Source organism: Coloeus monedula (assembly GCF_965178545.1).
Source record: "Coloeus monedula genome assembly, chromosome: 6".
In the NCBI taxonomy this organism is placed as follows: Eukaryota; Metazoa; Chordata; class Aves; order Passeriformes; family Corvidae; genus Coloeus; species Coloeus monedula.
The window spans coordinates 40448517-40464313 of NC_138786.1; the positions used below are offsets into that span (position 1 = coordinate 40448517).

At 40.3% G+C, this 15797-nt stretch overlaps 1 protein-coding gene across 1 annotated transcript in view; it reads left to right on the plus strand.

The window, feature by feature from the left end:
* MIPOL1 (mirror-image polydactyly 1) overlaps window positions 1-1644 on the plus strand; it is a 153253-nt gene extending 151609 nt beyond the window's left edge. Inside the window, exon 12 of the mRNA XM_082283630.1 lies at window positions 1492-1644. Coding sequence (XP_082139756.1) covers window positions 1492-1558 — 67 coding nt within the window. The 3' untranslated portion in view covers window positions 1559-1644. The remainder of the gene's footprint in view (window positions 1-1491) is intronic.
* The last annotated feature ends 14153 nt before the right edge of the window (window positions 1645-15797 follow it).

A 15797-nucleotide genomic window follows, 5' to 3' on the forward strand; every position in this document is an offset into this window, starting at 1 on the left:
ACGGGTGAAAATTCACTAGTTGGTTAAAGAAAAGTGACTATTGGAAAACTGAAGGGAGAGGAGTACCTAAGCAGCAGTTTTCTACCTGTGCATTCATTCCCTCAGAGTCCCTGTGGAACAGCTAAAACTAGCTGAACTTTCCACATACTTTTCCTGGTGTCTGATGATTACATTTGGGTGGTGAATTCTTAATCTCATTTCAGGAATTAAGTCACCTGGTGAGTACAATGAAAGGTGTAGCTTCATCGTGCTTGGTGGTTCCTGGAAAACAAGAGTGTTTCAATACGTACCAAGCATATTAGTCATGACTTGTGGCAATAAATGCACGTTAACTAGTTTATGTGCACTGAAGTCACTAATGCATTCATGAGATAAAATGTATTTTGCAATTTTGATAAAGCCGTATTATTTTTATTTCCTATCTGCGTTTCTCATGTTGTATAATATATATTTTTTAAAATCATCTTTTCAGATAAGCAAAATAGTCAACTTTGTAACAAGGAATACAGCTATTTGAATCTGCAACTCTGTTTATCCATTGTGGAAGCTGTGTGTATAATATTCTGGGTATGGCTCTAAAAGTGTTCTGCTACACACAGCGTCTGCTTTTATACAGATAGTTTATTTGTGGGAGACCTTTCATTGAAGGATACCATAAAATACAGACAAATTGAAGAAATAGCTTGAATGCATGATTTCTGGAACGCTGAAGATAAATGTGTGTAGATGCAAAATGATGAACAAATGTAGTCCTTTGCATTTGCCTACATACTTTAACAAAAGAATGATCAAATAAAGCCAGTGAGATTCTGAACATGTTTATAGCCTGTGCCTTAAAACTAAGAGGTTTGGGCAGCTCTCTATCCTACTTATTTAGACTATTAATTTTTCTGTATTTATATTGACAGAGGAATCATGCAGGCTACTTTCAAAATATCATCATCCATGTCCTCAGAAACTTGACTTGTTGAGTATTTTGAAAAAGTTTTTGACATAAAACACATGGGCTTTTAGACATAAATTTATAAACTGGACAGTAAAAGTATCTGTTGGATAATGGGCAAGATACTTTTTAAGGAGAAACAACAGTTAAGTGCTACATTTAACAAGAGCCATGGACAACTCATATTTTTTAAAGTGCAAAAAATAATTGTCCTGCTTACACCAAAGTGTGTATGTACCACAGGATTGCTGCACAGGGTTTTTGTTAATGCCATACAGAGAACTCAGATACTACATACACTACAAAGGAAAAGTGAGTTGATATATATCACTGACTGCAGATGGGTTGGGTTGTAGGTTAAAAAGTTTTTCTCAAGTTGTCTGCATTTTCCCTTAATGTCTGTCTTTTACAGTAGTGCTTTGTTTTTGAGCGTGACCACCACCAGGACAGCTTGGTTCAGTGCAAACACTGTCTCTTTCAGCCAGAACATTCCTAACATTAGCTTCCTTTTTTTTTCTCTCCTCTCCCTCTCCCCTGCCCCCTCTCAGGTTGGAAAGGCTGGTGGACGTCCTGAGGAAGAAGGTTGGAGCAGGGACCATTAGGACCGTGATCTGATTGAAAGCTGTAGTCTAAGGAAGCTTTCACATCTGGTGACCAGGCTGCTTCATTCAGCACTGTGTAAACACTGAAGCCTTAACTTAGCAAACAGTTGTTAGAAGTGGGACACTCCAGCGACATTCCAAGCTGAGATAAAATCAAATCATAAATGTTTAACTACTTTGCTGCTGAGTTCTGTGATTTGTTGAAATGTTTTGCTGCAAACATGTATTTGTTTTTAAGCAAATGCATTGTGGCATTGTGTACTGTGAAAAATTATGTAGATACTTATTTTAACAGTCTGTCCTCTCAGTGTTAGTAGACTATACTCTGCTGCACAGCTTGGTCATTTTTTTAAATACTGCAGGCTTTGGGTTCAAAATGCTGCAAAGCAGTTTCAAAATTTAAATCCCTTATTTTATTTCTGAGACTGCAAATAGTCCAGTATTTGTATGTTAAATATATTAATTGATAAAGTAGGTTGGCGTTCAAGAAATATCTCTGGCTGGTATATTGGATATTTTTTCCTCCTTACTCATAGCCCATTGAATTGCAGGTAGTAACTGTGGCTACATCAAAGGGCAGGCAGGATAAATGTATAGCTTTATACAACAGTTGAATAGCTTCTGCTAGTGCATAGCATTTTCAGTGTACATTAAAAAGAAATTTACAGTTAGGTTTCACTGGAAGTACAGCTTAATAAATTGCAACATGAAAGCCTTATGGCATTGTACAGTATCTCAGACAGTGGAGAAAGTCTTGTATTGTTTTTAGTCACTCTTCTGTCCTTTTCCATGAGGAAAAGGCTCTCAGATATTCAGAAAGCACCTTATAAATTAAAAATCCACCTTTTCAGTGTTTGCCTCTTCTTATCGCTTTCCTACAAGATTTTTGTCTGCTTCTTCTAGACCTCAGATTGCTCTGCAGTGCAGGAGTACCATCCAGGCTGGGTTTGAGGCCAAACTGCCAATCCTCAGTTTTTTTGTACTCATGAAGTGCCCTAGGACTTAACTCAAAGGCTGAAGCATAGAATCTTACAGGGAGGGGAGAAACTGAGGGCTGAGGAGGAAAATTTGGGGTACCCAGACATTATAGACCTTACAGACACATGAGAGTTGAACTTAGAGTTATGTTTGTGACCCAACCATCTCCCTGTATGAACTGTCAGGTCAGCACTCATATAAACCTGCTCAAGAAAGCAGCTGTAATCTCTGAGCACCCCAAATTCAGTAAAGAATCTCAGCAGCCAGCTGGGCTTTAGTCTCTTCTCAGGACCCGCCAACTAAGGCAAGGTGGATGTAGCTCCTAAGGCTTCCACTTGCCTGCTTTGCTTTGGTTTTAGTGTTGTTACATGGTCTTCGCTCTTTAATGCTTGCTTATACAGATGTTGTGATAGTGCAGTCTATCTGGAGAGAATAAAATTTTGAGTGTAGAGAGAGGAATTTTAATGTCTGTTTTTTCTTTCAAACACTTTAACGTTAAACCTTCCTCATGTGCAGACCTAAGCCCCTCTTAGTTTCAGTTGACCATACCTAACATCTTGCAGGGAGATACAGCATCTCTCTGGGCCACATTTACCCAAGTCACTTCTAGACACTTCTGAAGTGCTCCTTTTTGACCTTCGGTCAATCCTAAGCTAGCCAGTGAGTCTGGAGCCACTCCCCCACACCTATTCAGTGGGAAGAAATTGTAATGCTTCCAAACCAGAGGATTGCCACCCCCCAGGTTCCAGCCCCTTCACCCTCTCCCATGTGCTGCTGTTCAGCTCTTTGGGTGATTCAACAGCTCTTTGTCCTGCTGTCCTCACACAGCTTTGTGCACGAAGCAGATGACAAGATCTCCTGAGCTGTCAGTGCTACTGAACCATTTCTGCTGTAAGGAGGTAGTGACAAAGGAATAAAGACAAAAATGTAAGGACTACCATGCTGGGCTAGACCAAAGCCCAAAGACTGCCTTTGGCAATAACAAATAGAAGATGCCTTGGAAAGGATATAAAGTCAGCCTAGCACTAGTGACCACTCTCCCAACTAGTATCCCAGCAATTTGTTAGTTAGAGGCTTTCTAAGCCAGAGGTGGTGTCTTTGTATTTAGCAGCATTTTTTCATGACCTGTTTTTTAATCCATTTAAATTGTTTGTATCTACTTGTTCCTTTCACAAGGTCTTATGCAGTTAATGATGCATTGAGTGAAGAAATACTTCCTTTTCTGTTATGAACCAGCTCTATTCATTTGCTTTCACCTAGTTTTTGTATGAGAGAAATGGTGAGGAACCATTCCCTGTTCATATTGTTTCCATGTCCCATGTGATTTTACGTATTTGACATAATTTTCCCCCACTTTTCTTTTCCAGAGGGAACCCCTAGTCTCATTTAAAGGAGCTGTCTCATGTTTTCAATTGGCCTTGTCATACTAATCTGGTTTTTTTCCAGCTCTGCTGTTTTTTTACTGAGATGCAACCAGATTCGTGCCTACTGTTCAAGACGTAGACAAAATGTGACTTTAATGGTTGTCATAATGATGTTGTCTGTTTTATTCTCTATGCTATTTGTAACTGGTTTTAGCATTGGATTTCCTTTATGACAGATTATTTATTGGTGTTAATATTTCTGTAGTAAAACAACAACTCTAGATCTCCTTCCTCAGTTGTAATGTTCAGCTCAGAGTTCATTGTAGGTTGTATGACAACAGAACTGTTTTCTGAATAACTTAGCATTTATGGGTGCTGAATGTCACCTGTTGTTTTAGCATTCCCTGGTGACCATGAGTTCTTATTCCATCTCTTTTCACAGCTCCTCTTTAGCACTCACAGTAGCAAAGTATCATCAGCATCTCCATGCTGAATATGGTGATATGAAATACTGCCATGTCCAAATAACCCCCTCTTCAAGGTGATTTCTTAGTCAAGTTAAACATGGCCTCTGGGACAAAGATCCCTGTAGGACAATAAGGTAGATTTTCCTGTGAAAATGAAACATTTATTCTTACACATTGTTTTAATCTAACTTTGAACTACTTATTTTTCAGTGTAAAGGTCTTCTCTCTTATTGCTTGGCAGCTTTGATGAGGAAGTTGTTTGCTACTTTGAAAATGCAAGTTTACTAAATTAGGGCTTGTGCTCCATGCATGAATGTGCTAAGTTCCTCCTTCCCCTAGGAGTGTCAAGAGCTCCTCACCTTTCCCCAAGTATTTCTGCATCCAAGTGAATAATCTTGTGAATGCAGGCTTCATACAGCCAGACTGTTTGACCTCCAGCCTCTTGTGTCCATTGGCTTTGTTTGGAAAAGTATGATGGGCCATGCAAAAGCTATCTAGCAGGCTTGATGTCAGATATATCTGATTGCAGGTAATACTTGATTGGGTAAAATTAAGTGATAGTTTTACTTCATAATTTTCCTTTTGGCACCTTGTACCTAAGGTGAAAAAGTAGTTCCTGACTCTGTCTTTTGTCTTGCACCAAGCCCTGGAATTCAGTGATAAAATTTAAGTTAGGGTGTTTTGTCATAACTGACAAATGTAGATAAATGTATTTGAATCATAATTAAATCAGATGTGTTGATTTTTAAAATTCAGCTGGAAATGTTTTTATTCTTTGGAAAGGACCTTGAGAAATTTACTGTGTTGAGAGTAGAAAGATTCAAAAACAGTTGGGTTCTCCCTCTTCTTTGCTAACAACCTGGTGTGTGGTCTTTGGCAAATTCCTTAGTGACTGTCATTAAAGGTATGCAGTCCCTGAAGAAGTTCCTGGGCTCCTCCAGGGAGTTTGCAAAAGTATCTATGTGGCTAATGTCAAAACACTTTTGCTTCTTCACCTGCTGAAGTGAGCAGTAAAAGTCACATAGGTCTGGTAATGGAGGCCCAGCCTTTAGTTCCCTCAGCTGAACTTCTAGTCCTGTCGAGCCCAGTCTAACTTTAGCCTTTCAGTGTAATGAGGGCAGGAATTCTGCCCTGGTAGTAGGAACGGGCAATAATGATAACATGGGTTAATGGGCTTATCATATGGTTTATTCATTGAGAACTAACTGATGCCTGTGCAAAGCTCTGAAATTGAAAAGAAGTCTGCTCCTATATGGCAGAAAAATGCAATTGTCACTTCTGTCCTAATAAATGTGAGAAAGATGAGATTGCATCAGATTATGTACTAGGAGTAGCAATTCATTTCCCTCCCGATGGAAAAACAGTTCATGATGAAAGGTGGCTCACCATAGGTGATGCTTATGGTGACAGTTGTAATTACTTGTCAAATTAGGGTCCCTGATGCCTTGAATACTTGAATACAGAGATACTCAGAAATGTTCTTCCCCTGTAAGATTTTGTGTTTTTCTCTTGGTGATCCTGCAGCACGTTATGCATTGGGAGCGATTTCTGGTATATGCCAGGGTAAAATATGTAAATAGCATCATGTTGGCTCGGGATAAGAGCATTATTAATGCTTTTCAGCACTGTAATTATATTCCTAGTAAGCCTTCCCTAAGCCCTCACTAATTAACAATATTGTGACAAATCAACTTTAATAGAAAAGGACTGTGGACCTTAGTCTTTTAGTACTATTTTTCATGCAGCCCACAGGCAAAAACTGGTGGTATGGTTTTCTGTACTAGTGTTGGGAAAACTGCTGATATTTGAAAAGTTCAAAGCCAGCTCAGTCTTGTTAGTGGAGTCCTGTAGCTGAAGACTGATTCCCCTTCAAATATATTCACAGCGAAGTAAGATTCATTGGTAAATCATTAATGTTAAGGAATATTAAAACTGTTTTTATAAATAAGCTATCATATTGAAATGGTTTAGTGATGTCAGTATGTTGTAATATGCACATTTATTTATTTGTTCATTCCAAATCAGGAACATTTTACAAGATTGACTTTGTATATATTCTTACAAGGTGATAAGAGTTGTAACTTCTTTAATCCATGTACACGAACTTAACTAGCTAAATGTCAGGATTTCTCTGTGCCTTTATTTCCTTCAATTAGAATAAGGCTGTTGGTTTTGTTGGGTTTCCTTCTTCTTCTGAAGATTTTCCTCCCATGCAAGAATAAACTGTGAGGCGCATGAAATCACTGACCGGCAGTTTCTCTTGCTGCGATCGCAGCATTACATGGGCTGACTCTTATCGCTGTACCATTTCACATCAGGTCTGCAGAACTGGACTTTCTCTGTTTGTTCTTCTCATGCATTGGTAAATAAAATGTATTCACAAGTTCAAAAAGACAAAGTAGTGTTCTCGTATTAGGTCGATTATAAGTCAGCTGTTGAGCTTCGGTGTTCTAAACATTTCATTCTTCAGTTTTGTTGGGAACCCACGTGTTCTGGGAGGCTTTTAAACAAATACTTGAAATGGTTGAAAGATTTACATTGCCAGTGCCCAGCTAAATATGTAGTCTTTAGAAAAGACATGGTTTATTTTGGCACCATCTAACAAACTCAAATATTTTAAACATTTGTTAAGTTTGAGCTTGCACATTTGAACTAAAAGTTTGCATTCCAAAATTGCATCTCAGGTTACCTGTCTCTCTCTCTTTTGTATTTTATAATCCCTTTATTAAAATAGTCTGCAAAAGAAGTTGGGTTTGGAGTGTGGTTTTTTACTGTTAATTGTAAGATATTGTCATTACCAATCAATTTTAAGGTAACATGTACCTCGTAATTCTGTTCAACAATGTCAGAAATACAAAGCCAGAAGTGTTTTCAGAATTTAGGGCTTCATGTTGGTAGCCAAGACTTGGTTGTAAAATTAATGGAACACAGTAATAGTGGGACCAAATCCTGCAGTGCTTTACTCTTAGTCCTACTATGTACTGTGAGGAGTAAGTACTAACCGCTGGTGAGTGCAGAGCCAGGCAATAAAGAAAATAGACTGAAAAGCTGTACTGAACTGATGAAATAGAACAGCTTGAGGAAAACAAAAAGCAGTCTTTGACCTGGAATTGGTTTTCTTTTCCTTCCCTTGACTGAAAGGAGGAGCAAGGGCAATGTTTACTGTAATTGAAAAAAAAAAATACAAAAAAACCACAGCAACCAAAAAAACACCACTACTTTTATTTTCTTTCAAGTTTTAACCTGAAACTTATACTGAAACTTAAAAAGTTGAGAATTTATTAATTGAAATCACCATATTTTGTTTAAAACCTGCAGATCCCCTGTTCACAAGTCCTGAGCGCACCGTTACAGTTGTGTTTGTGCTCTGGCGTGCTGCCCAGGCAGTCGCCAGCTGCAAAGGGTCACACTCCTTTCTGAGAAGCTGTCATCAGGGGGAGTTGGGCATGTTCCCTCCGTGGTGACCTCGGGCCAAAGGTCCATGCAGTGCCACGTTCACAGAAGTTCATCAAGGTTTGAACAGGTTCTGAATATGATAGATGCAGATCCATTTTCATATGGCAAAATAGCAATATAACCAATAGTATTGGTTCCCCATGGCCATGATAAGGCAAGGTTAGGATCACCCTTGCAGAATATTTGACATAAATTTGTGATGATTGATACTCCCACATGAAGATGCACCCTACATTTCACACACTACTGAAAAATATATTGGTTTCCCAAAGAATTCAAAGGATGGAAACTTTCATTTTTTCATGAACTAAGGATTAACAGAACTAATTTCAGAAACAAACTTATAAGAAAAATCAAAACATTAAGATGCAAAAATGAAAAGCTGTTTTGGTACTACTCTAATTTATTGTCTGAAGCCACAAGGCTTTGTTCATGATTATTTGACTCACTGATGTGGTACCCCTATTTCACAGGTTTTAGGATCAAAGAGATAAACTTCTCAAAAATCAGTCTATGAGAAATGAGGCTACTGGAGTCTAAGTGGATGTAGCTATTGATTTAGATGTTATACTCTTTAAAAGAAAGATTTCACATATCTCTAAATAAAATCAAAAAGTTAATTCATTTCTTCACTTGAATATTTAGCTTATTCTGAGAACATACTCAAATGCAGTCTCTGTGAAGGTATACTAGACTAGAAATAAAATAACAAGCAGTATGGTCTCCATCAATGCATGTTCATAGCACTAAAATCATCCCATTTGGTGCTTTAATAGGGTATATAAAATTATCAGCTTTGCTTCTTCCACTTTAGACAGGAAAATTTTCCCTCGCCCCTAACAATCTACCAGTGTGTGGCGTGCAAGATAGTAATTAAATTTTGAGCAGAACACCAAAAAGAATTGGGTGAAATCCAAATATGCATGTGTGGAAGCTTTGCCTGCTTCAGACGTAGAAAAGGAGAAAAAGTTGTTAAAACGAGTGACAGAAATACTTTGCTATGCTTACATATAGAAGTTTAAAAAACTTCACAGAAGTCAAAGCAAGACACAGCTGTTGTAATTGAAAGTAAATGTGTCAGTAAGGTTAAGTTGGTATGTGAGCATAAGTCTAGACAGTTAGTTGAAATTTGGTTGTGTTCATTTTTTTCACTAAATTTGTGTTTGATAGAACAGGCTACCTTGGTTCTAAATTTCAGATAAAACAATTCTAATTAACACTTAGCTGTTTTGGTCAGTAGATAATCAGTATGAAAACTGGCAGCGTCCCCTCTACTTCTGTTATCCTATTGCTAAGGTTTTCTCGGTATAGACAGGACACAGAAAAGTTGTATCAAAATACTAAATATTGAGTTATATTTAATAGGATCTAAACCCTTCTACAATTTTCATCAACAGATCTCAGAACACATTTAAAAGAAAATTTAATAGTTTTTTGTCCCTAAATTGGAAGAAGTGCCTAAATGAGCATTTGACTATATGGTTGGCCAGATGTGTGGCAACTCTGTGTAGGAAGGCAGTGGCAAACAGCTTGAGGGGCTGCAGCCTTTCCAGTGGACCAGACTGATGACCACTAGGAATGTCTGGAAGATCTAGTCCTTGCTAATTTACAGGTCTCAGGGATTCATTCTCAGCTATCCCAGATAATGAGTTGCCACTGTATGAATAAAAGGGCCTTGTCTATAGCAAAATTGTCATTTGTTGTCATTTATTTGCTCAGTAGTTGCTTTAAGACAAACTATAAAGTCATATCAGCAATGAATTTTATATGTACAAAAGGAGTTTTGTAGTTCATAACAAAAATAATATCCCTGTTAGACTGCTTTGGAAACTAACATTTGGCTGCTGGGCCATAGAAAAATCTGGAACCGTATACAGCTTCCATGGACTATACTGGAGAGTCAACAAAATTGAATAGTACCATCCTAATTTTTTTGGTTTTTTGCTCTTGGGAATTGCAGCAATGCTCAGCTGTGCAGAAGGGAGAGTGGCTCTCTTGCAGACAAAGAGGTACCTACGGAGTTTCAGGGCATCTGAAGATACACGTGAAAATGAACGGATTTCTAGGGGATCTGTCATAGGTCATAGGGGATCTGTCATAAGCTCAGAAAGGTCGGTGTGTTCTTAGGGAGGGACAGACTGTTCCCTCAAGGGATATTATCCAGTGGGGGCAGCTGTGTTGAGTGCAGTAACTGAGGTTCAGCAGCATGATGAAGGCGGTCACGTCTTCTGCTGACTAGACAACCCATGTTCCCTCTTCCTTAGGGGTGCAGGATTCCTTGCCTACATGCACTGCCAAGATGGAGATCCTCACTTGGGCCTTTAGACTGACTGCTTGGGCCCAGACATCTCCTATACTGATGTTTTTCCTTAGTTCAACAGGTCCCCATAAAAGGCAGCCACATAAATATTGATCTGACCAGCTGTGGCCAAGAGAGGTGGTGTTGTATGAGCCAGTCAAGTGGGGAAAGAGAGGTCAAGACAAAAAGGGAAGGAGGAAAGGTAGGGGTGACCATGCTTTGCGAATCCTTGTAGGGTCCTGAGATGCCATCTGGCAGCAGACAGGGAACCACTGGCCTCCATTTCCACAGAGAACTTTAGCAAGTCTTTAATACCATACTCAGGCTTGCCAACAACTAACGCCTGACTGTGCCCAATGTCATTTCTGATTTACACAGGCAATCAGATCTCAGCCTAAGTCATTCACAGAATCTGCTTGTTGGGCTACTTTCAGCGTTTCTGTGCCTCCTTGCTAGAGTGAGGAACCTATCACAGGTGCATGAACCAGGGCTGTGCTCAGCTGGTAGCTGCACCTCTGCTGGAAGAGCTGAGACTTAAGTCTGGATTACCAGGTCGGGCAGTGCAGGAGAAGCAGATCCCTAGAGCGAAAAGATGGCATGTAGCCCCCACAGCCAACTGCTGTACCTTTGGGGCTAGCTCCACAGAAATCCCTGGGTTGGTCTGCCTGGTGGCAGGCAGTAGAATCACATCTCTCCATTTTGTGTCATTTCTGTGGGATCCTGGGTGCATTGAGACTGCTCTGGGACATGAACCAAAGCACAGAAAGTGAAGCCAGATGGGAGAGGGGCTTCTAAAGTACACCCTCAACATAAAGAAAACACAACTATAGATGCATCCTGAGTGAAATTTGCCTCAGGAATTTGGTCTTCAGAGATACGGGTCTGCCTGGCCTTTTGCACAGAACGGGGCTCATTCCTCCATTCTGTCCCAAAGGCGCTGCATATGAAACTAACTGCACCCATTTATAGTATTTTGGGACTGCAGTTTACTCCCCTCCTGAGAGCCTGAAGTGCAGGAGAAGCAAGGACAGAGATGTGCAAGCTCACCCTGCAATGTGTTAAGCAAAGGCTTGACTGAGGGCTGTGCTGCCGGTGCGCTGGGATATCTGTGGACAGTGAGAGGGACTGCTCATACCTGCACAGCTACAGCACCAAACATTTGAATACAGCAACAACCACCATAGCACATACTGGAATGAAGCCAGGAAGGTCTGCAGTTTTGCTCTTCTTTGATCATACAATGGAGAAACCCAGCTCAATTGCTTTTCAAGCAGTTAAATGCCATGCTTCCTCCACATTTTACCTGTCTGCTCATGATAACTTTATTTCCCCAAAGCTCTAACAACCACTAGAGTAAGACTCTTATAAATTTGCACTGCTTGTGCCTAAAGAAAATGCACTTTGATGTTTTTTGAAATCCCACAAGACTTTTCTCAATAGTCCTATATAGCAAATCCACAACTGCCTGTTGTAACAATCCACCCTGTTATCCAGTAATGGCATTATCCTTGTAATTTTCCATTCATTGAAATCTGGTCTGCAAATGACCAACTTTGCATGTTATGAGGTATTTTCTCCAGAACTTTACCCTCACACAGCCTCATTTCCTGTAGAGCCAACTATTGCTACTGAGTGACCGGCTACCTACGATCTCATTAAAAGTCTTTTATTTTCAGTGCTATTGACATTTTATCCTGTTAGAGCTCTTCCAGAACCACCTGCTGCAGGTGTCCAACTAGGTGCTATGACTATTGCTTTCCACTAGTAGTAAAGCAAGATGAGGTCTGGCAGGCTGAACCACATATTGCCCTCTTGACCCAGGATGTGTAGGAGATATACCACCACCTGTCATAGGCATGTCCTGTTCCCTCCTTCTGCCCCACCCCCTGCTTGCAAAACCTGTAAGTTACGTCTTTAGTTCCTATTCAGTTACTCTTTTACCTAAATTATTGATATCACAGGTATCTAGCTAGCTGCCATGTCAATTTATGGTGATTATAATATGTGCATATAACATCTTTCAACCCAAAGAAAAAGCTTTGAAAAGCTATTGCGCATCATAAACGTAAGAAATGTAGAATCAACATATAAAAAAGCAGATGGCAGGCTCCTCATTCTTGACTTAGTCTTGCTTTCCTGGTGCACTTGCCCTAGGAAAGCTGGATATCAACTACAGCTACATCAATTCCAGCACTCCTTGGTTTGTTACACCTAAAGTCCCAGGCTTTCAGGTGGAACTACAGATGTGTGGGTGTCATGGTTTGAACGCAGCTAAGCGTCAAGCACATGAAATTACAGATCTGGGATGAAGGACTCCACGGATGATCTGTTGAACTTGTTTTCTAGTTTGTCTTCTTTCAGCTTCAGACCAGTAGGTCTCATCATGCTTCCTTTTCCTGAGAACTCAAAGAGCAATTTACTACCCCAAATCCTTCCCCATTTTGGTATCTGGGGACCATGAACAGATTACCATTAATCTTCTTTTAGATAAACTGAACAGGATGAGTTTCTGGTATCACTTATCAGGTATTGCTCAGGCAGTAAGGCATTTCTAATTCTTGGGCATGCAGATGCTTGGCTTGTACACAACACCCTTTTCCTGCACTCAGATGTGGTCTGTATAGAGCTGATGTCTCCATGCTGGTTTTGTGTACATTCCTGATTTCAAGGAGCATGCTCGTTCTCTAAGGCACAGCATCACCCCAGGACCTCATGCTCAATGTCAGTCCTAGACAGCTCTTCAGAGTATTTGTATTTGTGGTCCATTCCTCTCCAAGAATTTCTGGATGTGGAAGAGACTAGACAGAAAACAATCTGAGGCAGAAAACAGTAATCAAAGAGTAATTCGAAAAAAAAAAAAAGGGTGGTAAAATAGAGTTAGGAAGTTCATTTCTGTGAACTCTGCTTCATTAATACTGATGCCTGTGTCCTGGATTTTTGTTGCTAGACCATGAATCTTGCCCAATATGGAAAGAAATATATTCCTGTCATAACCATCTGAAAGTCAAAATTGCTGAAGCTGGGTAGATGTCTTGTAAGGCTGCTGCTGCAAAAAAAAAACCCAAAGTGATTGTGTAGTTAATCTTGTTGGTTTAGTTGTGATTCCATGGTGATTTTAATTATACTGTAATTTGAGCTAAGTCAAAGGATGGTAAGAATAGTGGCTGGGTAGAGGTTAGTGGAATGTCAATGGAAAGAAGTGATTTGGGGGGCAGATCTGATGGGCTGGAATATTGCTGCATGCCCAGAGTGGGGGTGAGGCTGTTCTTAGCATGAGTATGACAGGGAGGGAGCAATGCCAAGAGGCAGGCAAGGCTGGCAGGAAGGGATGACAGTTGCTATGTAGAAAAAGTTATAGTGCACTGTTCATGAAAAGGGGGTGAGAAACACTGCACTGGTGCTGTTTAAGAAGAAAGAGGTCAAAAATAGGACTCAGAGATGTAAGGAAGGATATCACAGGAACAAATCTGCAGAGCTGAATACCAGCACTGGGTATCTGCCTTCCCTGGCAGGCACTTCACATCTGCGAGGCTGAACCCTGAATTCACTTGAGTTTTGTCCTACCTGACAGCAGTCTCTGCCCTCATGGCTAGAGAAGTATCCAACTGGCAACTTAGCTTTCAGGTCCATCAATAATGGCTGCATTTGATCACCAGCTATGGCGCTTACGGATTCTAAGCTACTATTGTTCAACTAAGCAATGTTTTGTGCTCTGCAACACTTAAATGTTGTTTAGGTGGACTGGCATGGAGTAACATTAGTTTTTGACCAAAGTATTCCTAAGAATGTTAACACTCTGCTTGAAATACACCTAGCGCAGCTACCTTGGACTGCACAGCCATAAGACACATGAAGCAATCATTCTTAAGTCCATGGTGCAGTTTTCTAAGGGTAATGAGGAGCTACTGAGGGTCAATATTAAGAACACTCATTGTACTGGTAGGCCAAAATATTTCATTTTCGTGGGGGAAAAGAGACAACGTTGAGAAAACAAAGGCTGTCTTTTGTGGGTTTATGTTGTATACTGTGTATGGGGCACATAGGTCTTGTTGCTGAGGGGGAAATGGTTGTTTGTGCTGGCATATGATGTATTTTGATGTCTCACATACCTTTAAAGACAAAAGCAGCCACAGAGATGACAAATGCCCCTGTGCATGGCAGAGCTGACTGCATCCCTCTAGTTAGAGAGCAGTCTGTGGGAGGAGGTTCTGTGGATTCCTTTGAGAGCTGGGAACTCTCCCATAGCAAACTTGTACTATCTCACAGGATCAAGGCCACGGATTTCCCCACGGATTTTCAAGAGCTCATGTCATCCCAAAGAAAAGCCAGCATTAACTGTGGGCCATCTTTGCCCCTGCACTTTGAGGAGCTCTTATTGCAGGAGAGACCACATTTCTGCTTTCAATTTTTGGAAGGACACAGAATCTGTTGCATGTTTTTTACAGTGCCCTGGAACACCAGCTCTAAAGCAGAAAAGTGATGATGGACAGATTGCAAAATAAATTCTGTGAAGTTTCCTTTGTGAAGAAGTTGATCCAACTTTTTTTCGCTTTTTACTTTTTCCCCCCACTCCAACAAAAGCAAGTCTAATAGTAGCTACCTGGAAGCCTTGTTGCATTTTCCTTTAGTTATAGCACCAGGCTTTGTAGATTTAATAGAAAAACTCGTATTCTGGTTCCTTCTGTTACATACTTGCATAGATTAGATGTTAATATACCTTTTTACAAGGGTAAAGGTAATGATTTCTGAGCCACACAAATTAAGAAGTGCGTCATTTTAGTAAAAATTACTTGAATTCTGTGTATTATTTCCATAATCCCTTTTCCCACTCCTGTAGATCAGCATTTTTTCTGTATAGACTCTGTGGCATGTACACGGTCTTGCTTTTGCTATAGCCATTTCTTGACAGCAGGATCAATCCTGCTCCTGCCAGGTGCTGAAACTGCTGAACTCGCTTTGGCTGAATAAAAGCTGTGGGTGCGACACCCACAGCTCTTGGCTCCCCTCTGTGGAATGCTACATTTGTATTAACATGTATCTTTCTTTGTGATTTTTTTTTTTTTAACTGAAAATGATGGCCTTTAAAACCTCTTCCTGGAGAGAGAGAGAGGTTGAGAGAGGGAAAAAAAATACACTCCCCTTGGAATTTAACCTTAATTTGAACCAAGATCAGTGAAAGAAAAGCACTTTCGTGCATTGTTCACCAGCTCCACCCAGCCAGCCCCTTATCTAACCTGAGTCTCTATTGCCTATAGCTTTGTAACTTTTGCAGTAGTGCTCTCCACATGCTCTTACATGCTTTGAAACCAACCTGGAGACACTGTGACATTATAATACCAAGAAACACTGGTGATCCCATTTTGCAAATCCTTAGACTGTACAGTGCAGCAGCAGGGACTGTCCTTCCACAGGTTTGTAAAAGGCCTAGTGTGTATTGCAAATAAACAGCAGTGGCTGTTTCTGACCCCTGTCAAAGGTGACAGCAACTTGTGAAGCCCCTGAGTCAGCCTCTCCGTACACCCCCAAACCAGAGGATACTTAAACATAAGTAGCTCTTCATTTTAAGCGGATTCCTTGGGCTTCTTTAGCCTTTTAGAGGGAAGCAGACAGCCCTCGATTTGCATGACGTCAGCTCGAGGTCAAATTCAACCTTAAACACACACATAAAAAAGCAAGCTTCCTTGTTTG